Source organism: Falco rusticolus, chromosome 1 (genome assembly GCF_015220075.1).
Source record: "Falco rusticolus isolate bFalRus1 chromosome 1, bFalRus1.pri, whole genome shotgun sequence".
In the NCBI taxonomy this organism is placed as follows: domain Eukaryota; kingdom Metazoa; phylum Chordata; class Aves; order Falconiformes; family Falconidae; genus Falco; species Falco rusticolus.
Genome location: NC_051187.1, coordinates 23047155 through 23074155, shown reverse-complemented (window position 1 = coordinate 23074155; position 27001 = coordinate 23047155). Strand labels below are relative to the sequence as shown.

Sequence of the window (27001 nt, the reverse complement as noted above, 5' to 3'; positions counted from 1 at the left end):
CTCAAAAGGTGTGGCCAAGGGCACTAAGGCAATTTTATTGTTATTTCTATTGCCAAGCAGGTTGAACAAAACCACAGGATGCTGAACACACAAGCACAGCACTGCCAGCTAACACCATCAGTTGCTGTGGGGACCAGGACCACTCAAATCCCAATGTGGGTAGAGGTAAGGATAGAACCAGTAACTGTGATTAAGATGCAATTAAAACCAAAGAATTTGGACCATATTTCAAACATCCTTCTAGGAAAACAAAACGAAAAAAACCAACAAAACATAACAAACCCAACTCCCAAAAAATACCAGACAGGCAAATCCTATCCTGAAAATTTCACTCAGCCAAAACTCTTAACAAGGTCAGTTTTAACAAGCACCTCATCACCGGCTTACAGGGTAGGTGATTGCCTTGCCTCTATAAACTGATGATCTAGCAAAGAAAGGAAACAGGGGAAAGACCCGAAGAAGAGAGCACCTTGACAGTGCCATCAGCATAATTGTAAAAAGAAATCAAAGCTAAAACTGGTTTACCTGTGCTGCCTCCCTAATTCACTTCCAAGTCTACCCCAATAGTAATTTATTGTAACTACCCATTTAAAATTTGTGTGGCTCCAAATAAGCATGTTAAAGTTATAACTTCGTAGCTCTTGAAGGCAGCTCTTCACAGGAAAGGTACATTGCTATTAATACTCTCAAAACTACTGTCCCCACAAAAGAATAAATTAAGAGTTGCACATCTCCAATTCTGCTCATCTACAAAGAGCCAGAAGGATGATGCAGTAGGAGCATATGTAAAATAAATCTTGCTTCTGTAAACATCAGTGAATGAAAAGGTAGTAAGGAGGAAATTACTAAAACTGTCCAAACGTTTAATTTGGAATAACCTGATGCATATCTGAGTGGGGGAATAAAAGATGTCATCCTTTCCACTGAAAACCAACACACTTCCCTGCTCACAGCAGCAAAGAACACAAGAATGCATGTGGACCCCTCCTCCTGCTATTTGTCTCATCAAATAACTGTTTTTCATCTGAAATTTAAAAACCTAAGCAATCCTCCGTCACTTGATTAAAACTTGAAAACAACTAAAGAGACTTTTAGCAAAAAATGTGTATGTACATTTACATTTTTGTGAGAACTAACTCTGAATTAGGGTAAGTAATGGATTATGGTCAGTCATATTTTTCCCTCCAAAACCAGGTACCCTGCATAATCTAAACAGAAAATTGGTCTTTGCTTTATAACCTTACATCAGCATCCAGGAAAATTCCTGGAATATGTTCACGTCTTGGGGGTAAGGGGAGCGCATTAGAACATTTCTTTTGAATTGGTGCAACAATACACCATTCATGCGATTCAGACTTACTTGTGTTAATTGGAATCTAGTTCTGCAGGCTGGTAACGCTACCGAATACCGTGAGCAATGTTCACTTTTTACATAACTGATGCCCTGGAAAATGAGTCACTCCTCCTGAAGTGTGTATGGGTTTACACATGGGAGTCACTGCAGCCCGTATGAAATGTAGTTGCTTCTGCCTGGAACACACTACCTGTTTTGAGTAGCTTGGAACAGTTAAAGCCTCTGGTTCCCCAAATTGTGTTCCACAAGGTAATAGCAAGTTCTTTGCAGCCAGCCACATAGCAATATTACTTTTATAGTTGTCTGATGATAAACCACTATAAAAATTTGATTGTAAGGATGCAGAGTGGTTTGGTACACTGCCTAAAATGCTTGAGAAGCACTGGTTTGGAGGAAAAGCCACCTGGATCTCAAGACAAGACATTACAGAAGTAAAATGATCACATGGACTGGTCAAGGACCCCAACACTCCCATTATTATGAGAACACCCTGGCACTTCCCAAGGCTACTAGATGTCTGCTGTATTACAACAGCTAATGCCAGTGCTCTTTGCTTCATTGCAAGACAGTACCTTCAGCACTCCAGAGCTCCTTCAGACTCTGTCAAGACAATATTTGGTTTACCCAAATGATATCTTTCTCTCTCAAATCAAACCCTTTTTCCAACAGCAATGCTTCCAACTGTACTATGTTAACTTGGAAATCTCCCAGTGGGCACAGAGCAAGTCTGACCTCTTCATCACCTGATCTCAGATCCCTGTATGAGTAGAGCTGCTTACATTTTTCACAATACGGTATGTTGCTCTGAAGAACTGTAGGTTTGTGCTCTAAGAAAATGAGAGCTCCTCAGGTGTGGGAGGCAAGACAAAACCAAAACAATCTTAAAATAAATCTTTTAAGGCAGAGCACTTATGGGTCCCCTGGGATGAAGCGTTTAAATATACAAAATGTACTATAAAAGTTAGCACTGTTTTCTCACTCTCAGTTCATAGAAGACCCTGATCCAACTTCCGTTAAAGTCAAGGCAAAATACCTTCCCCTTTGGGCTAACACCTTTAAACTGAGTCCAACAGGTATCAGTAGCAACTGTATGCACAGATCTAAATCAAGTTACAGAGAAGAAATACAGGGCTTCTTCTGATTTAGACCATACACAAACACTCCTCTGGTCACCACACTTGAAAACTAAACTTACAGGCTCAGTGCAAAGCAGGAATTAAAGCTAAGCAGGTTTTCCACTTGCTACCAAAAACCTTTAGAGGCACTGCAGAGAGGGAGGAAAAAAAGTGAGCTACTACTCATGAGGTATTGAATATAAGTACATACCTCTTTTCCAGCAACTGGTAGCCTTCAGATGTCTCATAACAGCATTAAAATATCTGGTAATGTCATTCAAGCATTCATCTCCCTCTTTCAGAATGCCAAATATGGTGTTAATGAAAAAAGCAAAACCAGCAAGACTAGCCCTTCTGAACTATTTGTGCATGAAACACACAATAGAGGGCAGATGCCTGCTACATGAGATTGCATAGCTGGCATTAAGAGGAAGTTGTTGTTTAAAAGAATTACACAATACTAACAAAAATCCTGGCTTCCACTCTAAAGAGCTTGAATGAAATTCTGAGGTTTGGGGAACATGTATAGAGGGAGATGGACAAGCTACGTTAAAAACTGTTAGGACTTGGGGTGAAATGATAACTACTTCTCCAAAATCTGTGGGAAACCTTTCCCCTCATTATTATAATAAATTAGAGAAGTGAACGCAGCCTTGGCAAGAGATGCTTGAACTACAGCCTAAGGGAAAATGGGCCAATATCTACTTACAGAACAGACATGCCACAGGCAGCAAAAGTACAAGTTTCTCTTGCAACAACCAGCCCTAGTACCTGCCCTGTCTGAAAGGCCAATAGGACAAACCTTCCTTCTGCAACGCAGGAAGACAGGATGGGAAAATGAATTGTTATGTTGTGTTAGTGGCCATGCAGTACCATAAAATCAAGACATTAATGAAGACAAGCCAATCTGGAGAGCTTCCCTGTTCTAGTAGCCTGTGCTCACTTGCTGACATGTACAATAAAAAGACAAAGTGCAACATTGCCTCAAGCACTTATGTCCCATCAGCAGGAGGGCAAGGACACCTTCCCCTCCCCTTCCCTGCCCCTTCTCCCCCACCAAAGATTTTTTACTTTGCATTCTAGGGCTGCCCATTGAGGGTGTACACTGCAAACAGCATTTTTATAGTTTGGTCCTTGGTGCATAGGGGACTGGGCTAGGGCACAAACACATTTTCCTATAACCTGCTCACTGATTTGCGAAAATACTTTCATTCTTGATTGCAGAGGGATTTCCAAATAGGCTTAACTGCTTTCATGAATCAGCCCCTCCAACTGCCATGACTTCTTAGCACATCAGATAGCATTCTAGCACACAGGAAAAAAGGATTGTCAGAAATTGTAAAGGACTTATGCAGGAAATAATCAGGCTCTGGACTATCTCAACTCTACCTTGATAAGTAAAAACCTACCCTTGTCACACATAAATCGAGGCACATTGAACACGGAGCCCCGTTTCTTGAACTTCATTGCTTAAACTAGAGCTGTCCTATACAAACTGGTTAATCCCTAGATCAGTGGCACAATACAGAAGGCTGGAGAAATTCAGAAAAAAATTATACAAAATCAAGTATGGAGGGGGAAATGGAGAAAAAGGTTTTGCTAATTGTTGGTACAACTTAGAGGATTTCCTTCTGGCAGAAAGAGAGCTCCACCTCGTCCCAGCATTCAGAGCCCCAGACTGCCAGAGAAGTAACCTGGATGTAGAAATGGCTGGGGGAAGGGAAGACGACAGTGGTGTGACGGGCTCTGGGTAGGACATGGTGGTCCAGACCATTTGCAGTCGTAAATCGAGAGCAACCACAAAGCGTTCTGTCTTGTCTTCTGAATTGCACACCTGAAATACCAGGGCCTTGAGAGGTGCTCTGGTGTAAGAAGTCAGACACTTAAAATGAAAGCCCATGGATTTTGAATAAAAACCAGGAAAGTTTCCAGAATATGAGTTCTTCTGTTCTAGCAAGAAAAACAGTTAAGTAGGTGCAGTAGGAAGTAAATGATGAAGATTTGATTCAGTTATGCATAGCAACAAATGAGGAGCAAGACAGTATTCAGGTAGAAGCAGATGGTAGAAAAGAAACATGTGGCATCTGCAACTTATGTAAGATACACATATTCAAAGTCAGCATCCAGAGGAGGTAGTGTCTATGTGGAATAAATAAAAAATGTTACAGCAGTATAGGCTGTCATCATAAACCAATGACAAGACAATGGGAGTCAAAGGGAGCTGAAAGCCAAATCTTCAGTTTAGCAAGTCCGATTTATCCCATCATCGCACTCCACCATTTCAAGTCCCGTAGTCACTGCACGGGCTTATAGCCCAGTTGGTACAGCCACAGCAGAGACAACACCAGAGCTGCTAAACATACTCACAAGGTTGCAATCTAGTGCAAGGTTACACTAGGTTGGCTCAAGAGGTTGGGGAACTCAGGTAAAGCTTGCACTCTTCAAATGAACAGAGGTTTTAGCTGGAATTGACCCTTACAGGAAAAACGAGCCCACAAGACTTCAGAAAAGTCCCTGGCATTGCTAGGCTTCCTGGGAAACAGGGGCTGAAAGACATTTGGGAGAATGCCCACCTCCTTCCACATGAGAAGAGACAAGCTCTTTCAGAGCTCCAGTTATGTATGATTATCCACCTTTAATGAGTCCTTCCAGAGCTCTCACTTCCTTAAACTTCCTTGATTCTGACCTTAAAGTATAAACTTTTGGTTACCAGGGTTTCCTCTAACAACATCCCTGTGCACCTTCTGAAGACAGACACTCTTTCCCTCTGCATTTCAACGGGATCCTTGCCATATCCTCCATTTGATGCCACACAGTCCTGCTTGCAGAAGTCCCCACCGTTTTACGTGCCTTCCCCTGAGCTTCAGCTGCCGAGGCTAGAAGATTAAGGTGCCCGTTAAGAAGGACCAAATTTCTGGGTCTAAGCATTAACCTAGTTGAATGCTGCGTGTTCAGGAACTCGACCGCAGTTCTCATTCTGGCTCTGCCTCAGACCTGCTGTGTGACTTTGGGCAGGTCATTCCTCCCATCTGGTTACCTTGGTTTCCCCATCTGTAGAAAAGGGCAAGTCTCATTATCCCTCCCTATGTAAAACATCCTGAGATCTACAGAAGACAAACGATATTGAGAGCCAGACACTATTATTATTAGAACTTTGGTGTGCTAAATAGACGCTGGCAAGTGACACAAAAGTGAAATAAATCCAAGGGCAAGGAAAGCAGGCAGCAATAAAGCATCAAAATTGAACAAGGAGGGGAAAAAATCAAGTGAAAACCAGAGTACAGCACTGGGGCACGAGTCCTGTGGTCTAGAAGTAGTTTGACAAATCCAGTTGTCTTTGTGGTTTTTGAAGCCTGTAGGTTTGCTGCTCCTACCTAACTCCACACATGGGAAAGACTTTTTGTATGGTTTGGCTTGTAAGTGTGTAAGTGTATTGACTGACTACAGCTGTACAGCTCAAGGAGGCAAGGAGATGCTCCATCACCTTTTGAGACCAGCCAGGATAATCCTTTCTCCAGTTGGGAAAAGCAACCAGTAAGGAACGAAAAGCACAAGAAAGCCTGGATACAGACCTGTAGGATAGCTAATTGAACTTAACTAATATATAAATAACTGTGTAGGTAGTGCTTTAAAAAGGAAGATCAGCACAGAATTACAGCATCATCAATGACAACTGAGGCTCTGGAATCAACATAGTTATATGCCTGTTACTGCACAATGCTCCTGAGCAAGCAGCAATCGTGATCCATCTGTCAGCATGTCCTTTGCTGTCACAAGATCCTTGCTGCAGAGACTACCATGTTCTGCTCCTTTCCATTATGGATAAGGCTGGAATGTCCCTGTGATTTTTCTGTACAGAGAGTACACAGTTCCCCTCTAACCAGTTTTCATTGTATCTCTTAGGCAAAAAGCAGCTTCTATCTTGGGATTAATATAAAAGAAGACAAAAATTCGAATTCTGTCTTTGCAATTCCTAAGAAACCCGTCACCTTTGCTTTCCAGTCAGCAGTAGAAGCGGAGAGTGTATGAATTGGCTTTTGAACGTTTGGAGCGAGAGCTATGAGACTGGCTGTGCCTGCAAAGAATGGGTTATGGTATGAATGCAGGGTCATACATTGCCTTTGGTGGATTTCTTTTCCACTCCCTGTTTGTGTTTTCAGTACCACTGCTTCCTAAAACTGCGTGCAGCCTTGTTTCTCAGTTAAAAGGATTTTTTAAATTATTTTTAAAGTCTGTTTGATGAGTGATATGAACTGCCAGTGAGTACTACATTTCACTCCCCCTTATTAACATTGTAAATTAATTTAGGACTCATTTAGATGCAGGATTAACAACCTGAGGACTAATCCACTCTTTATTCAGAGGACATACTCAGGATGAGCAGTCCTTCGTCTCACATCAGTCAATCAGTTAGCAGGACCATCTCTTGGGAAGAAAATGATATTTCTGTCTTTGCTGGCAAAGGAACTGTTCAAGGTTAAGGCAGAGGTCTGGGAGATGTCAGTCCTGGTCCCAGCTCCACTATAGGCTTCCTCTGCAACCTTGGTCAAATGCTTTTGCACTCTGCACCCATTTTCCCCTATTTGCACATCTAGAGAGGTCAGACATAGAAAACAGACAAAAGATTAACAGTAGTGTTTATGGTGGTTTAAGGCAGCATCTTTTTTATTTCGCCAGGGTTAGCACTACATGGTCATGGGCCAGCTGCCAACACAGAAACTTATTAAGCTGAAGTAATACATTTAATAAGTTTTCAGTTATGTGCCCCTAACCTTACTTACATGAAATGTTTTTATTTTGTAAGCACTCTTTCCCTGTGATAGCACTGTGATTAATACATTATCATCTATATTGCAAGACTAAAGTCGAGCCCTCAGTTTCCAGATCAGCAAAAAAAACCAAGAGAAAATGTGGCTTTTCTTAAAGCAACAGTTACCAGTTACAAAACTGTCAGCAGCAATCTTGCAGTATGTTTTCAGATGCCTTGTGTGTTTGCTAGAGAAATAAATAACACTTCTTGCAATTAACAAATGAAATGCTGTGTTAGAGCTTAGCTCTTACTTGCTGTCAGTAAATCATCTGCAGAAGGATTTAATCCACTGAGGGGAATGAAGATTAAATATATACTTTGGCAAGTGTTGTTTTCCACCAGAATATTTTCTTGAAGACATTTTGCATCTAATGATACATTAAGGACCTGTTCCTCTGAGTACAATAAATAAATACAAATAATTGCTGCAGAAAAGAGCCTGACAGACAACCAGTGCCACTTTGGGCATAACTGATTGATGCTACTTATAACCAGTAACACTTGTAAAGCTGAGGCCTTCTGTTCTGGTCGTGTGCTGCACACATCAACTTAGCTGAACTCTGAACTCTGCCATCCCAGAAGGAGATCATTTTTAAAGCCATAATACAAACTGTTATTAATTGTCTGCGTTGCAACATTATCAAGAAGCTGTAACCACAGATGAAGACCCTGTTGTGCCATGGGTTGCAGAAAATCAAAAGGAGGAGATACTGCAGTGCCTCGCACAGTTTGAAATCAAAGGGCAAATGACAGAGCTCCAGAATATTCTCACCTCTACTGTGATCTTTAAGACTGAATGATTTTATACACTTTATTGTTCGCTATAGTTCCACAGACAAGCTCCTGACAGGCGTTTGGTATCCACTGTGACAGCATAAGAAAAACAGGATGGAAAAAAAAATATCTTTCTGGCACACTATTTCTAATCCTAATTGAATTCTAATTTTTTCAGAGATATAGTTGTTCCAGTGTGGTTCCCTCAGACAGATGAGTGACAAGACAGCTACAGCACCAGAAATCTATGACTCCAACTAACAATTCTGTAGGAAGTTTCCAAACCAGACTGTTTCTCTCCTTAAAATACTGCATTTGCTCTCTGGCTGGTCCTTTCAACTCTCCATAAAGATCAAATGTTCTGTGATAACTACATAAGACTGTTCCTCAATGTCATCAAATCCAGCCCATTGACAAAGGCACTCCCCTAAACCACCTCAGGGCAAGAGGCCAGAAAAGCTGGGTTTGTCCTGGGGTTGCGCAGCTCTGTCTGCAGACATCTGCAACATTTAAATGTTTGTTACGTTAAAAGGACATCACAATTGCAATAATCCTTCCTTAAACACAAGGAGATAAATGCCTGGAGCTAACAGCACCAAAATCATAGGGATATTGTTAATCCATGAGTTACCATGAATGCAATGATTGTTAGCCTTCCCTGTACTTGCCATCCTCAGGTACTTGTCCTGATGAGTTTTACATTTTCATGCCACACTGTACTCCCAATTATTGTACATTCAGCAGATTCTCTGTGAAGTACATGAAGGGCATCATACATCACACTTATTACCAACCTACAGAGAATCAAGAGAAGTGAGAAGAACAGGACCCCACTGTTGGTTTATCATGACTTCTCTTATCTAGGGGAACTAGCCATCTCCTATTTAAATTTAATTGTCATAAGCAATATCATTAGGTTTACTTGCTTTTGGCCTATTCTGCACTCAAGTAATTCTGAGCCCTAACCTCCCACCCACTGGCAAATCAAAACCTAAAAACCCGTCATGTCCACTCATCTTCCTGGTAAGAGTATATTTCACAGCCAATGTGCCCAAGGGCCATAACGGAAAAAATCTGAAAGCACCTTTCTGAGAAAAGGAAGGGTACAGAAAGCAGTGAGAAAACAAATATTCTTACCTGTCTGTAATAAGCCAGCCCCACTGTCTTTGACTCCAAAGTGCTGCTGGATGTCTAGTAACACACCTACAAGGAAAACAGAGAGAAGAAACTCAGTGCCTTCAGCCTTTGAAAAGCATACAACTCAAACCTTTAGTGAAGCATCAACAACGCTTCAAATTCCAGTAGTTTAGACACACCACTTCTCAAGTTTGCACATTAGCTTCTTTTCTATACATGCACACTCAATAATTTTGGGCTGCTGCAAAAAAAGCAGAGGTAGGTAGATAGAACATCATGCAAAGAGCTTCAGAATGAAGTCCTCACGCATGAAAAACTGGTCTTTGCTTTCTACTTAAATAAGGTTTCTTTTTGTTTGTTTTCTGCAGAATCCAGACCCCTTACTTCTATTATTTTACAGAAATATAGGAAAACTGATTCTGCACCTTTGGTGCTTCAAATGGTTTGACAAGACAGACAAATCCAAGACAAGTTTTAACAAATCTTTGCTGGGAGGAGATATGACACATTGATAGGAGCAATGATAGAAGTTTCCATGTTTAACTAGCTCGGGGGGGGGGGGGGGGGGTGTGTCTCATTTCCAAAACGAATGCAGGAAATAAATTTAAAATAGTTAATAAAAGTGGGTAAGTGACCAAATGCTTAGCTTTAAAGCAACTAAAAGCAGAACAAAACCCAACCTTCTCACTTCCCTGAACCCCCAATATACTAACTGGCATAAGCAAAATTAACAGGTTTTGCAGTATTTACACATTCAGCTAGACTTAGCACTTGGGTATCAAACATAAATACATGTAATATGAATAGGCATGCTTCTGTAAGCAACTAACCAACAGAGAAAACCCACAAAAGAGCTTTTATAACTCATCTTGGACACAAATATGCCAAGCTGTAGACGGTCCAGTTGTGTGAGATACAGATATAGAGGCCTGATCATTTGTCTATGGTCTAAACAAACCACACTCCGACTTCTTGGGTCTGGAACAGAGACAGTTGCTCTCTTAATTTCTGGGACTTCCTTATTTAGGCTGCTGTCTTCCCCAAAACTGAGGAAATGCAAGCTTCTTTTTTAAAAAACAAGAAACACCATTCTCCAACTATACTGAACATCTATAAAAGTTCACCTTCCGATCAAATTTGATCTGAAGGCTTTATCCAGAGTGATTCTGCTCATCACTGCAGGTCACGGGAAACAACTAAGCACCAACCTGAACCCATTCACCATAAATATCTTAGCTTTGGGACTGCCAGGATCACACTAAATGACAAACACAGAGAGACAAAAGACACATAGATAACTATTCCCAGAAGACATCTGCAACAATGCCAAGAAAAGAGACATAAATTAAAGGTACTAAAGGAAATAAAGATACAGAGAAGGAAGGAAAAAGCAGGAAAGTTCATTTGTCCTATTCCATATTAGTTGTACATCACCATTTCCTCAGGGCAGCATTCAAGTTGGCTTTAGACTACCAATATCTGCCCAGTAACATCAGTTCAACCTCCTACAACGATCCCCACTTCCATACCCTCTCTATCAGACTGTTTAGCACCGAGCAAAGAAGGCTAAGGGTGGAGAAGGGTGTAAAACTTATCAATACCTGATAGGAGAGGGGATAAAGAAGACAAAGCTAGGCTCTTCACACTGCTGCCCAGTGAAGAGAGGCAAATGGCACAAACTGAAATCCATGAAATTCCATTTAAATACAAGAAAAACCCTTTTTACTGTGAAGGTGGCCAAACACTAGAACAGTTTGTCCATAAAGGTTGTAGATTCCCCATTGCTGGAGATACTCAAAACCCAACAGGACACGGTCCTGAGTAACCTGCCCTAGCTGACCCTGCTTTTAGCAGAGGTCTTGGGTTAGATGATCTCCAGAGGTCACTTCCAACCTTGATTATTCTGTGATTCTGTAATTTTCTGAAGTATTGAGTGACTGATTATATCCAGCCTAACACAGTGTTCCCCTGGCCTTTCTTTTCCTTTGGAGCATTGCTGTCTACTGTAATTCCAACAGGAACTTCTTAGCTTCCTCTTCGATGGCAGATTTACCTCCATTTTCAAAGTGCCCTGGCATTTTGTGGCTGTCCTTCCTTCGTTTGCTCCATTAATAAGTGAGATATCATTATCCAGGCAATATCTGATGAACAAAAATAAATTCTGCATTTGCCTAGCAAAACCCTCTGTGGCATAGATGACTTACATACTCCCCTTGGCATCTCACCCTTCCACAAAAAAATGGTTCTCTTGCAACCCAACCTCCTTACTTAGCTTAACTAGATCTGAACACCTTCAATTTGTGCTCCATTATTGGTTGGCCCAAAACTTCCCACACTAGGTGAAGCTCAGCAAGTTAAAACAGCTTGCGGTTACTATAATCCCAATGTTACAGAAGATAAACCCATCAACATTCTTAAGAAGAACGTGCAAGAATGGAGAAGACACCAAATACAATGTTTTCTTATGCTCTCCTGTCATCCATCACACTCAGTTGTGCTACACAGAACTGAATTATCCTACTAACTCCCTGCAGCTGAGCCCCAAGCCCTCCAGCTGGAGAAGCCAAGTCAGCGGGATCCAAGCTCTCCTTCCTTTTACAGACACATTCAATACAAGACTTAACCCAAGCAGGTATATCACTGGGTGGTCAAATTGCCCATTCACCTCCCGATCCACAGGTGAACGGCTTTCTGGTGGATGCCATGCTCCAGTCCAGCCCATCAGCTTGCAGCTTCTTTTATTTCAGTAACAAAGGACTAAGATTTGCACCCATCTTCCTTTCAGAATGGGGCTTCAACTCCCACGGACATAGAAACATAGAAATAATTTCGACTAGAAAAGACCTTTGAGATCATCAAGTCCAACCGTTAACATTATAGATTTTCATTTTAATAATTAAACTCTGTGAACAAGTATATTACCTAAAGGCTGCACAGAAAAACAAAGTAGTAGAATACTAAACCAGGGATGCTGCAACTGTACTGCTCCCTGCAGATGCTCTAATTAGGATGGCAGCTGATGAAAAAATGTATTCTGAAGCTGGTGCATACAGACTACCTTGACGTTGGTTTCCTGGTGGAAACCTCTGCTGAGGTAATCACCAAGCAGGACTCACACCTTCTAAACTCGCAGGTTCACAAGGCTCAAGAGCAAGCCAACAACAGAACTTCACCCGTGCAAGACGCAAAGTGGCACAATTTACTGTCCTGCCACAGGATACCAAAGGGACTGATTCAGTGATGGGAAAAGGGAGATGAAGAGCTGTAGCTCTGTGTTATTAAAAGTGTCTCGGAAGGCAGACCCTTTGAGCAGGGGAGGTTAGACTAGATTATCTCCACAGCTCCCTTCCAGTCTCAGCTACTCTGTGATTTTATGCTCCTAATCCTATGATGGAACACCAATGCATGTCCAGAGCTACCACCACCACCCTGGAAGGTGCCTGCCCTGCCTACAGCAACATATCCCCTGCCATGCCAGAGGCACATGAAACCACCAAACATTATGGGGAGCAGAGGCGACGGAAAACATAGCCTCAGAAAGATGATTTTTTTGGATTTGCATCAGAAACCAGAACAGCAAGTGCAAAGGACTATAATGGTGCCTGCACACTAAAGCAGAGGAGGTCTTCCAGTTCATTATAAAGAGACAATCTCTCCAGTGACAATGGCTTTACATTGCTTTTTTCCCCCCAAGAGATCATAATGTGTTTTACAAGCTTGAACTACTGTAGCCACAAACAAAAAACATCTAGGACACTGACATGCAGCCACCTTGGATTAGGCCTACTTTACTCTGGTGGTGGAGAGGCAAGTGGGTTCTGTGGACAGTCACTGCAACAGGACAACATAGAACCACAATTATAAGTCCTGTGTGAGCTTGGAAGAAGGTCTCAGATGATTAAGAGAGATCTGCATGTCTAATTGGCATGGATTTCCTACTCCAAGTTTATTTTATATTCTCTTTGGACTACAGGTGTTTTGATATGGGATTTAGAGCATTAAATTAGAGGCAGCAGCAAGCAGATGATGCAACACACCATACTATGAAGTGAGAGGAGTTTCTCTCTGCTGTGGGAGTTTTCCTGCTCAGCATGCTCACCTGGGAAGACACTCGTCCTCTCTTAAATTTGCTCAGCTCTGCTTCCACCTCACCATGGCAATGACTCACCCCAAACTTCAATAAGATTTAGGGATACAATTAAGCAATGATAGACCAGGGGAGAATACAGGAAAATGATAGAGCTTTTGACTTTCCCTTCTGCTTCTTGATGATGGGAAGGCAGAGATAGCTGGAGCCAGGCTGCAGACAATGATCACGTTGCTTGCAGAGATGTGCTCCCAGGTGTCTCACAACACCTGATGCAATCCAAGAAAGGGAAGCCACTCAACATGCAGCTGACAAGGCCTTTCTTGGATTAAAAGTTCATACCTGTGTCCCAGGAGGATCTCAAAATAGCCATGAGCAGCTAACAGGCACCACTCTTCCCCAGACAGCCTCTCCGCAGGGCTGATGGCCGTTTGGGATGTCACTATGATTACATGGCACACCTTAGTGCTATCACCTATTATTTCTTAAACACATTCGGCATTTTCAGGACTGAACGAACATGCCGGAAACATGGTGCCAGCCTTCCAAAGTATTTTACCAGCTGAACCAGACACGGTTAATGCTGACGTAGAGCTTGGAATTCAATGAGATGAAACACTGGCAGCACCCAGCCAGGAGTGCTGATCAAGATGGGCACAGAGACAGGACTTACTGGGAAACCGAGGCAGAGGAATGACTGCTTCAGCCCTATCTAGGTTACTTTACTAGGCCTGCCTGCTAGTGTCTTAAGTACCTGACAAAGACACCAAGGCAGTTACTGGATTTTTGTGGGCACTGGGCATGAAGAGGACTTTTAAGAGCAATTTGAAGGACAAAAGGTCTTTGGGTGTGGAGTGTTTGATAGGGAGGGAATGTCACATAAATGGGGAAGAGGAATGCGGCTGACCTCATCCACTCCCAGGGTCAGAGGGCTTCTAGGATCTAGTGCAGGATCCTGAGTGCTGTTGTCATTTTTAATGGCCATTTCACAAATAGTGAATATAAAAGACCTGACTTCTGGGGCTTTTGGAATGCAGGTCCACATTTAAATGGCCTACGTTATCTCTAATTTAGGGGAAATGCTTTAGGAAAGGCAGATCTTCCTGGAAGTGCACAGTTCAGGCTTCAAACAGGGAGGTAGGTAGTACAGATCATGCCATGAGGCAAGCTGCTTGCCTAGATAGGCTTTGTGTTCCCTACCAGAGCTACAACAAAAAAAAAGTTGCAGGATTGGAAGGTCATCTGATATGGGGTTAAAAGATGCTCTGAACAGAAGGTCATCTTAGTACAGACGTTTCTTGTGTTAACCATCATTTACAGAACTACTCCACTGCAGATCTAGTGCGTGGGATGCTTGGTTATCCTTTATATTTAAATGAAACACGGGCTTTTCACCTAACTATTACTACCTGTATATATGAATAAAGAGTTGCCATGGTAAGAAACAGCGTTCATAAGCTAAGCCACAATGAAATCACAATTTCAAAGCAAAAGCACATTAGAACTTCCCTGGGAAAGGCCCATTTTCCAGTCACCAAAACAAAACATCATGATTTGAATGCAAACTGCTTCCAAGGCAGGTGCAAAATATACAGTTAGCCTGTACACAGAGTGCAAAGTTACAGAATCAAAGCCACAGTTTCAGCTCACCAAGCCTTACATCAGTAATGCCAATGCACATTCTTTAAACATTGCATGGGTGCTGCAGTACCATTGGCCAACGCGACTACTTACTTAAAAAGCACATGAATTTTTAAAGGTATTTTTTAATAGGGAAAAATGACAGTGCTTCAAAGGCATGAGTACACAACTTTCCACACAGTGCAGGCTGGGCACTGATAGCAATCCTGGGTGTCCCCTGCACCCTCTCTCCTGCCCCACTGCAGCCCTGGGCTTGCACCTGTCTTTGGGGAAGCCTCAAAGGAGGTGATGGAGAACCCAGACTTGCACTCTCTTGCCTCCCAAAGAGCCAGAGCAGACTCTACTGACAACTCTTTCTCCTCCATTACCTGTTGCTAACTACCCCTCCTCCTTAGGAAGGCATTTTCCTTCACAGGCTGTGTGTTCCCTGGTTCTTCCAGGAGCAGCTCCCTCAGGTGGAAGCACCTAAGCAGGGACAGCCAAGCCCTGGCCTTCTAGCCATTAAAGGCACAAGCCACCTTCCTACCATCAGGCTCTTCCTCATGCCTGCAGCCATATTCGACCTGCTTCAGCTAACGCATTAAAGAGGCATAGGAGTGGTGTACACACCTGCCTGTTCAGAGACATGTGAAAAGATTAGGTGGAGAGAAGTTTATTTTGAGGTCTCTCTGATTATATCTTCACTGCAACCCCAAGGTGTGACTGCAGTTCACACACAGATCCCTAAGCTTCAAACGAACTGGCTTCAGCTCCACCACCCACTAGCTACTAAACACCAGCTTCACAATTTGGACCCTATTTAAATGCTCAGCTGCAGAAAACCACCATGGTAGTCCTGCTGATATTTGTACCTCAAGATTAATTCCCACTGCTAGCATCACTAAGTGTAGAACTAAAACACAGTACCACCTTCTTTGGATTGCCATGAAAGCATTCCCTTCTTACATACAAAAAAGAAGCAGGCCTGCTCTTTAAATATTGATAAATGAACGATGATGTCTTGCTTGAAAACTTTGACAGGAGTTTCCTTCTGACATAAACACTGACTTTCCTTCTGCAAAACTAATTTCCACTGTTGCATGACATGATGTTGCATTGGTGAAATAGTCTTTGGTTTTGAAATAGTGTTGCAGGATTAAAAAGCAGCGAAACAAAACCAGCAGCCAGACAAATCAAAACAAGGGTTTCCTAAGAGCTGCTCACACTGGCATGCAAGAAACTTGTGACCTAGAAAGCATCGAAAAGAAACTGCCAGCACCCACAGTGGCATGTTTAGAAAGGGGTTTCCCTCAGAAATAAAGCAGAGCACTTTAAAGAGAGAAACCCAGCACAGCAGTTCAAGCCGAAAATCAGAATGAGCCAGGCTCCTGGTGGCAAGCACTGCAGTCATTCATAGCTGCTTAAAAATCTGCTAACAACACCCCAGAGTGGTTAAGTGTGAGAGTTCAAAGCCCTCACAGACACCGATAACCTCCCACTACCGCACATATGGGAAGTGATGGGGTAAAGGCACATCTCAGAAGACTGTGCTTGAAACGGAGAGCAAACCTGTAAGGGCATACACCTGTAGCTCTGACAGACCAGAGGACTGGCTGTTCACCCCGAGTAGCATGTCAGTGGGCTTGCATTAAGATAGGTGCTGTATGCTGCCAAGCATGCTACTGCTTGGGAAATGCAATAAGAAGTTCTGTCTGCTTTGTAGTGACATTCCTATTCTGAATCGAAAACCAATGTTATCCTCAGAGACTTGCACCACCTGTCACACCCACTTTTTCCATTCAATGTTTTTATCATTATTATAATATCAGTGGGGAAGTATCTGAGCTAGTCATTCATTCCCAAAGGCTATTGGCTTACCTGCACAGCATGTAACAAGTAATTAAGCATTAGGAAAAAAAATAAGGAATGCAATTAACCAAGGGCTCAGAGAAGAAAATATATTAAAAAACAACTTCTCTCTCTCTCTGGCAGGAGCTAGGTAATAATAAACGATGGTTCCTCTAACATAGCTCTAACTCCACTGTAATGTTGTATGCAAAGTCTGAGCACAAAATTGCCTGCAAGAATGGGAGGAGATAAATAAAAGTTCATCAGATGTAGAATCGATTAGTACAAGGCATCATTAACACAGGGTCAGGGCGTCTAGGGAAGGCAGCACAGGACAGCTAGTCCTGCTCGGATTAAAAAAAATTTAAAAAATCAAAACAAAGCAAATAGGAATTTGAATGCAACCATGCCTGCCAAATGCTGGGTGCCTCACTGGCAAAACCACACCCTAATCAAATCCTTCATCTCCCTAATTACAGTGTAGGCCTGTTCCCAGGACTATGGCTGGGAAGGAAGCCCTTGTCAAATGGGGAACATGGGATACAGGATACTCAGACAACGTGAATCCAAGAGCTTAAACAAACGCCAATACATGGAAGGTTTTCCATTTATGATCCAATGCAACAACAGCTCTCACAAGTAAAATTGTAAAATAACATGGGTCAAATCCGAGACTAAGCTCACAATGTCACTTTGCTCTCCTCTCCACCTCTGCCATACAGCTCCCTACAATGAAATCCTTAATTTCACTCTTGCCTCATCTCATTTTCAGACTCCTGCCTTAGCCCCTCTTAATCAGCCTCACAATTCCCATAAGCCAAGGGAAGACTTCAATTAGAGATAATTGACGTGATTTGGCTCAAAGGACAGGCTAAAATGAATTGGCACCTAGACCTGAACTTAAAAACAAACTTACTCTTTGAGACTTGGAAAGATTCCTTTATGTGGAATGGTAAAAGTCAGAAGCTGTTACAACTCTAAAAAAACAACAGAAATGTCAGTAGTAGCTAAGGTTTATATTAGTCATCTGGAATGACAGGAATCACTAGCAGCTTTCAGCTGAAGCTGGCCAGACCTTTCTGCCATACCCAGCATCTCTATCTCAGGACTCAGTTCAGACCCTCTGTCTAGTTTTTTAATCTCACCAACCAAGCAAGGCACACTTTGCTCTAATATAGAACAAAACACAACCTCTAGCAAGGGAAAAGGCTACTCTTGTGACATTTTAGATCCAATCAGCAGTTTTTAACAGATTTTCAGCCCAAACAGCAGACCCTCAAAAAATAGCAACATTATTATTTCACTTATTCAAATCTTAGAAAATTCAGAGGCTGCCCCCATTCATACTGTCTTTATGCATGCTACGGCAGAAAAAAAGTGGGCCTGCAACCAAAAGCTCTAGTTGTCTTCTAGCTTTCTAATCTTTACAGAAGACTAACAAGTCTAGCTAATTAATGCAATGAAACATATCTCAGAGAACTTGTATATGAACCAATTAAAATAAATAAAACCAGCATAGATAATGATAGAGCAAATAAAGTGCATAAGAATTCAGTCAGTGACTCACCACTCCCTTGTTTTCCTTATTGGAAAACTTGGCATATCACCGTACCAGAGTGACAATGAGTCAGGAAACTGGCATGAGCCACAAATTGCCAGGAAATTAAAATAAGTATCTACAAAATCTCTTTTTGGAGAGATTTTAGAGATTTTTGCTGGCTTTGTACGGATGTGGCTATGGCCTTCACAGCTCTATTCTCATGGTTTTCTGGCTAGACAGTATCAACAGAGTCATTTACATGTTCTAGAGACAATACATAATGATTAGGCTCTTGTTCTCAGAATCAATTTGATGCCTTTACTTTTAGAACTTCTTACTTACATTTTAACCAAATACATTTGAAGCACACTATTATATTCTACTGAATGCTCGATATCACCTTATCTAGTTAATAGGTGGATATTACTCGCTTGGAACCAGCCAAAGTAGATGCAAATATTTTAACAGTACCATACTGAGAATAAATGGCGTGCATGATATGAGGATAACAGTTCTCAAGCTCATTCTGTGCAAGCATGTCCTCTAGCTGGCCGCTTTGTTGCCTGCCTCATTCGCACAGACCATGAGAACGTGCACAGTTATTTTCTGACACAGTCCGTGTTCCGTGTTGGGATTTTCAGGCAGGTTGGGAACATGAAGCCCACCAAAGAGCCTGTGCTATCAGGTGTACATACCTTCTATGCACAAGCAGCTACACCTCTGGGGCTGTCAACAGATCACATTTCACTAATAACATTGGATTCAAATTCAAAATTAAAATTCAGAAAAAATATTTAGGGAGAAATAAAAAATGCAGATGTTGAGGTTGTGAAGGCTAACGGAAGAAAGCCTTTATGTTCTGTAATGCCACAGACTCCAGTGCGTGAGGATTTTTTTTTACCCACTCCCTCCCTTTTCATAGCCACGCACACTTTTGTGACACAAAAGATTGAGATATGAGTGAACAACTAGGGTAATTAATTAGCGACTCATGATTTACAACAGATGACAGCTAATTTTTCCAGTTAAGAAGATTTCTATCAAATCTGTAGAAATATGCAGTCAGATTGGACATACTTCCAACTGACTGCATCTCATTTCTCATTTGCATTTCGCTTCTGTTTAGCAATGCCTTGAAGGTATTTTGGAACATCACAAGCTGTCCAGGGCACACTGGTATATTTGTATGTAATTGTAATTTTATTTTTTTTAATAAATTTTTTTTTAATCCAAAAAATGTTTTAGAAAATGCAGGGGAGATGCCAGATGCAGAGGTACCCTGTTCAGAGTGGCCTGCAGAAAAACAGCAGCCAGGTGGTAAAGCAGTCTGGTAGGGAACATCAGGCACATTCCCCGCAGGTTTCTGCTGTACAGAACTGCCAGTTTCTGAAAGCACAACACATCTACTGTCACAGTCCTGGGCTAATAAAGGAGTTCTGGTAATCAACTTCATGCCAGCATAGGGATATACAAGCACATCTCCAGTGCTCCTGCCAGGCTGCATACTGATTTTAAAAAGTGGCTCTGCAACATCAGTTAATGTCCACTACACAAATCTCCCTCTGTGACCTAGATCTGAATAGGATCATGAGGCTTTAAGTGCAAAAGCAGGTAAAGCTGGAATCGCCTATAGTATATCCTCCACAGATTAAAACCTGGATAAACCTGTGATGCAAACTTGGTGCTGCAGCCCACTTCTAAGACAACAGGAAACCTGCAAAAAACCTCACAGCCCTACTATTTCAAGTAGCCACCTAAAACTTCTTGTTGTAACTTCCAGATGAAAAAGCCTTTGGCTGCAGATAAATATACATGTACGCTAACTTTAGCAATCCCAGAATGGCCCTTACTGGTAACTGTATGCTTTAAACATCTCTGAGAGACCACTGCTGAACATGGCAAAAGGTTTATAAGTCTGTCATCCTGCATAAAGTAAGGAGGATAAAGCTACTCCAAGTCCACCCTTGCACGTTGCTCCCTTTCACCCACCTGTTTCCCCTGTTCTTTCTAGAGCACCATAACCAGGACTTTGCGGGTCTCCTCATCATGCCCTGATCCTGAGGGCACTATGATCCGTACAGCAGCTTCTCACACCCGACGCACAATCCCTCCCTCCTTCCCTATGCTTGTATTCACTTGGGGAACTCTCCCATCACAAGTGCATTCATCTACGCAAGAATCTAACTGCATGCATGATGTAAATAAATCAAAAGACCCTGTTTAAAGGAGAGGTTTCATATCCTCGCACGACCTGAAGGAGACATTTTCCCCACATATAAGGCTTGCCAGTAAATACTGCCAATGTAATCTCCTGGAACCTCTTGCGCTTTCTTCCATTAACTATTTAAAGCAACCACTGCACTGCCCTAATCACAGGCATTTTTAAATCCATGTATGAGCGTAAATGCCCTTCTGTCATTGCCCAGCATCCGATTGAAAATACCTTTCCCTGAGCACAAAGCAACGTGACACTCTTCCTCTGTGCACATACAAGTGCGTGTGCATGCACCTCCCACAGAAATGCATTAAGCATTTGTGCTTCGTTCTGGGCCCTGGTCAAGCTGTGCTAGGAAATGATCAAGCATGGTGCCCAACTGTCGACGGCTGCATTAGTTATTCTAAGCAACGTGTCTTTAAATTCTCCTAGCTGACAAGGCAAGTGGTTTTGTATGGTTAATTAGTACAGCACACAGGTATTCAAACTAGGTATTTCACACCACCTGTGTGGGGTGCAAAAGCTTGTAAAGGAAGCTAGGGCTTACCCACGGCATTATTAGGGAAAACAGAAAAGAAACCAGCTTTGGAGGTACCAGGGGAGATATTTAAAAGCATCAGTGTAGCTTCCTAAATATGACCTATTAAAGAATTTACTGTGTTATACAATAGCTCCATGGCTGATATAGTAGTAAAATCTGTATAAAACCCTACACCTGTGTGAGGGTGTGCACTTAAATGAGAATAGAGTGCACTAAAATAAGCATGACAGCTAGGGCTTCTCTATAATCGGAAGGGGTCATTGGTGTAGCCATGTGACTCCAGTGATGCCAGGAAATCCTCAGAGCACAAACAGGGTTTGCCCTGTCTTATTTAAAGAGTGTTTTATTCAGTGCGAGTTGTAGCAATTTCTAAAGCTAAAGCACACGCCACAGCGGTTTTTTGCCTAGCTGCACTGCCACAGGACCTCTGAGAGAAGGGCTACGGTAACAGGACAGTGATGCACGCTCCTAAATGACACACCCACATTAGCAAAACCTGGATTCAATGTTTATGATTTAAGAGACAGGACTGCTCTGTTCCCAATCCTGACACTACATCACTATTTAACCTTGGGTAAGTTATTTGATCATGCAGAGTTTCAGAGTCTGCATTAGCCTAATGAAGATAATAACAATAATCATGTGTGTCACAGATACAGTAGGGCTTGGTTATTATGTTCTTGTGAAGTGCTTAGAAGAGCTCCAGATGAAAGGGAAATTAGGAGAAGGAAGAATAATTATAAGACATGTGCATCCCAAATAAAAAACAGACAGGAACATTTTTGCTGTTGCTGTTATTAGGAGAGAGAGTCTTTCTGATTTAGGGCAGCTTTTATTTCTGTGTTGGTAAAGCAGACCCATTTCAATCACTTTCCACATTCAGGCTTTACTTGTAGATTGTGGGTAGGTGATAAAGGCTGCTGAGCCTCTGATATTGCAAACATAAAGGCCTTTGATCAAAGGTCTGATTTCACAGTAACCAGCATCTGTGATATGACAAAGCTGACAGGCCTGCCTGTGTTTTAACTGTTGCAAGGCAAAACAAGGAAACAAAAATTTACTGCCGCGGAAGGAAAGACTAGAAAAGACTAGAAGGAAAGACTTAAGAAAAAGAAACATTTCCTGTGGATAAACACAACATAGCAAGCATAGTCACTAGTGAGAAATGTTGCAACGAAATAATATAAACAAGCACTTGGGAATTGAACAAGACTTGTGCAAATGGAAACACCTTTTCTGCCGTGCTTTTTATCTAGGAAGTACTAAAGATTTATTGTTTAGGTTGGTATCAGGGGGTCAGTAAACACAGGGAAAGGGACACGGTGAGAGACACGGCTGAGCTCAGGTATAACTGAGCAGCCCAGCCCAGAAAGAGACACCAGCTCCCTACTTTTTCCCCAACCCTCAGCCCACACTGCTAGCCCAGACTGCTATCTCCACTGGAGTATCCCTCCTTTGCCGAAGATGAACCCTAGTTTTTCCTGCAGCATGCTAGGAGTGTTAGATGCCATGCTTTGATTCAACATCATTCAGTGACAAATGCAGTTCTAACTCTTAACTTCATTGTGTGAATTTCAAAGTGATACCAAATTCCATGAACTATCCCTCAGGGCATTCAGTAATGAATTTCTTAAAAAATAGATGAGTACAGGAACCAGGGAAAAATTATTAATTATATATTCTTTCCAGGACACATAAAAACCTTTCCTTCACCTTGCAGAGAAAGTTTTCTGTTTTTTTAAAAAATAGGGTGATATTGAACCCTTCATTTCTCAAGAGTCAGATTTTTTTTAAAAAATTGCTGTCAGCAAGTCACCTACACATTAATTTGTGATAATTAACAATGCAGTAGAAGAAAAAAAGGACATAGCCTCCACTCATTTCAGGAGACACTGCAATGCAGCTAGCTAAAGGAGGAGTTTTTTACTGTTTATAGTTAAGGGGCAAAACCCAGACAGACTCTAATTTGTTAATTTCTTCTGCTCGTGAAATGTGCGTTAATTCCTTAATGACAGGTGCACCTCAAAGTCAGGACAGCTAATCACAAGATCAAGACTTAACCACAGCACATACCTCACAGAGGCCCACATCTTTTTCAAAGAAAGGCTTGGCCAGGTCCCACAAGCAAGTTCACAGCAAGTTTATAGCAAAAAGTTGTTTTCTAGAAGCGGAACTAATGAACCCTATTTTCCTATGGCTTTATGTCTTGAGACAGCATGCTCCAAGCTTTTCCAGAGGTGGCGGATGTTCAAAATCTTTTGCTTTTGTGGTTTCTTTCACATCTAATAAACATTAAGTTCATGTTACAGGGACTCCCTCATTTCCCTGGCTCCAAATTTCTATGAAATGTCTAGCAGCACTGTATCTTCAAGAAGAATTCCTTCTTCAAGTCCAGCCAAAACTGGTGAACAGATTAAAATATTAAGGGGCATGGCAAATAAAGAATAACCTAGAGAGAGACTGACATACAAAACAGCCTCTGTTTAAAAGAAACTTCTTCTATTGCAATTCGTGTCTTCATTTACTGGAACTGCTAAAGTTCTTTTATTTTGGTCATAGCAGCCACATTTTATTCCAGAGACCTTCTTGTTTGAGAACAGCTATATGCACCATGGATCTGAAGCCAGCCATAGTGGCTTTTCCTCTCTATACAGAAGGAAATCAGCAATATTGCTCCACTGTATCTATAAACTCAGAAATTTGTGCATTACCCTGGGTCAGTTACAACTCCTAATTCTGTTAATCAACATGGTCAGTCTGTTAGTAAGATAAAACACCACACAACTTTGGTGAAAAACAGACCTAGCAAAATTTCTTGCAATGATGTTAAATAACCTGGAGCTTTCATAGCTGGCCGATAAAACACAGCTTTTGGGATAGACAGTCTGTGACTCTCATGCCTTATGTCATGATGGTTTTATGTGTGAAGTGGAAAACTGTTTAATCTTCAGAGATAATCAAGATCAGACACAGGTGCTGCACATAAGGGACTATCACTAAAATAAAGCAAACACTCTTTATCTTTCTCTCCCTACCCACACCCTGATTTGCATAGAAATATTAAACACCTGAAGAGATGGGTCAGGAAGGCAATGCCTAGCCACCGAACTTGTACAGCACATAAAAGGCAGAGCTCCCTTTGAAGAAACAGCCAGTTGGGGTCCCATGAATGTGCTTTCTCACTGAATAGAAAAGAAAAATAAAAGATCCATTTTAAAATTAAAAGGCAAGCCAGTCCTCAATCTGGACAGTAATCTACACTCTTTGGTCCTGCACTTCAGTCACTGGTATTAAAGGTACTTCTTTTAAGACACATGTCAACTCCTTTGATCATTTATTCTTGATTCAGATGTTCAGCAGAAAATAAAACATATTACTTGCATGCCCATTAGAATACTGCATAATATAGAGGGGCTGAAATAAAAAGAGCTATGCCAGTCTGAGGCAAAGGAGAACAAAAAACCTCAATGCTGTCTGATTATTGAAAGTAACTCACGAAAGTATTGCAAAGTGCCTGTGCAGTCAGTAAATTCAATATAAAGGAGGATTCAGGAAGTACTGCAAACTCTAAGCACCAAAATCAGTGCTATCAGCTAAAGCGATTCTTAGATAAAAGAAACTCCTTGCCAAGCATTCTGCTGAGGGGGTATACATGTGGCAGGTGGAGAGCAGATCTTGCACAAGTGTGCCATGCCCAAAAAGCCTCGATTCCTTCTGCTCATGACACTGGCTGGAATCGTAGAATCATGGAAAGTAGAAAAGACCTTTTAAGATCATTGAGTCCAACTGTTAACCTCCCACTGCCAAGTCCCATCAGTAAACCATGTCCCTATGCGTCACATCTACATGTCTTAAATACCTCCAGGGATGGTGACTCAACCTTGGGCCACCCGTCTCAGTGCTTGACAACCCTTTTAGAGAAGAAATTTTTCCCGATACCCAATCTAAGCCTCCCCTGGCACAACTTGAGGCCGTTTCCTCTTGTCCTATCAATAGTTACTTGGGAGAAAAGAGTGACATGATTGACTCCAAGTACCCACATGACGTGCAAGACACTTGCTTGGAAGCTGGGCTGTAGAGCACCCACTGACCACTGCGTATGTTTATCCTTCTGTGCTGAACCAAGAGAAATTTGGTCTAAATAGAAGTGCAGAACACACCATAGTATGGATACAGCTCACCACTGAGCATGTTTTAGCATATATAGATGGGAGGTAAATCCACAAGGACCTGACAAAACAGAAAATGTGAGCTACCATAGCACAAAACTTTATTTTCAAACAGGCAGTGCCAAGCTAGTGAGGGTGCTTTCAAGTCAGCCTAGCAGCCAGACATGAATGCCACCCAAACACCAGCAGATAGCTCCGTGCAGGTCTGAACAGGCATGCCAGGTGTTCCCAGGAGGTATGCACTTCACCAAGGGAGCTGCAGCATTCCTCACCAGCCTCCACAGCGGAATGGTTTTCAGATGGGGTCCCAGAAGTCATTTACATTGTAAGCTATCCCCCCGCAAGGTATTGGAGATGATGGAAATGAAAACAAGAGAAAATTACTCTTTTCATTAATTTAGAAAGATGCAATTCATGACTCATAGCCAGCTTGTATAAATAAGTGGCATTGTTTAAATCTTATTTGTAATTATACTTCAAGCCAGAGACTTTCAAAGCTGCACTGAGAATATGGCATCCAACTGTCTGATTTATTGTTATTTTAAGCAGGTACTGTATGCCCAAATTCCCTCGGCAGATTACATCTCAGCTTAAGTGTTTTGCTAGAGGTAATTTTCATGTGTTCATGACAGCAGCAATGAGGAAGGAAATCAAACAAAAGAGAATTCCATCTATGCTGTTCAATTTCTTCCTCTCTCTGTGGCACACTGAAAGAGATTTCTGCACAACTGCAAAGCTGCACACTCGCTATGCTCTGCCCGGTTTGGCACTGAAGAGAAAATGGAAGTGGGGAAGGACCAAATGCAAGTGGTTTGGGAAAGGAAACAAACCAGTATGCTTTCTTTACCTGCCATGCATTTCTTAGAAATATGAAAAACTGTTCTGTTCTTTATGCTACTTCTGCTCACTATACTAGCCACCTGTTCATTACAACAATGGTAATTAATAAGGAACAAAAACTCAGAAGTAGATCACCTTGAAAGTCTTGTTCATACTTCTTCATCAGGCTCCTGCAGTCCCCAACCACAGACTTAAACTTCTTAAGGATCAAAACTATATCGAAAACTAGAAGTTACTGAGGGGAAAATCATTTGTGCTAATACATGTATTAATCTGGAACATCAATCTGCCTAGGAAATGAGTCTCATTAACACCTCACTTGAAATACCTCAGGCATGCTTATAAGGCACCTGTTGATCCTCGAGGAAATTGATGCAATTTTGAGGAACTGTCACATAGCTGGTTGTTCTTGAAAAGTTGGACAGAAAACAAAAATGGCTGGAAAACTGCCTATCACGTATCTACTGCTTTTTAATACCTATCACAGTGCTGCAGCATTGCATGAAGTTTAAGACATGTAGCAAACACATGGAATATTAGCAGCCTCCTAATATATAACTGCTAACAGCCAGAAGGATCACCCGTTTATTCACTACAGAAGTTGAGTAGTGAGTTACCATCTGTCCTTTTCTCAAGGCACTGTTTCAAATGAGAGATTTTTATATGAAAGTATAATCAAATCCTAAAATGCTATATTTACTAGGCCTGTAAGATATATATATTCAGAAAAAATTGCTCTCTGAATCAGTTTAACTTTTTTTTTTTGCTGCTAGAGTATTTGGACTGTTCCTCCCTCAATTAAGAAACTTCCCTTTCGTGTCAACTCAAATTCCCGTGATTTGATTTTAGTTTCATCCTGCTCATTTTGCTCCCACTTTGTGATGGAACTGACGCTGAGGAAACAGAACTGCTCCATGCACACTAAAAACTGAAGCCAAATATAGTATGTTT

At 41.7% G+C, this 27001-nt stretch overlaps 1 protein-coding gene across 4 annotated transcripts in view; it reads right to left on the bottom strand.

The window, feature by feature from the left end:
- The window catches only part of LOC119142304 (protein spinster homolog 2-like), a 141382-nt gene that overhangs the window by 94022 nt on the left and 20359 nt on the right, over nt 1–27001 (bottom strand). For all 4 annotated transcript variants that reach the window (XM_037375092.1, XM_037375093.1, XM_037375090.1 and 1 more), the window contains exon 2: nt 9191–9256. In XM_037375092.1, the coding sequence (XP_037230989.1) occupies nt 9191–9256 (66 nt within the window). The remainder of the gene's footprint in view (nt 1–9190; nt 9257–27001) is intronic.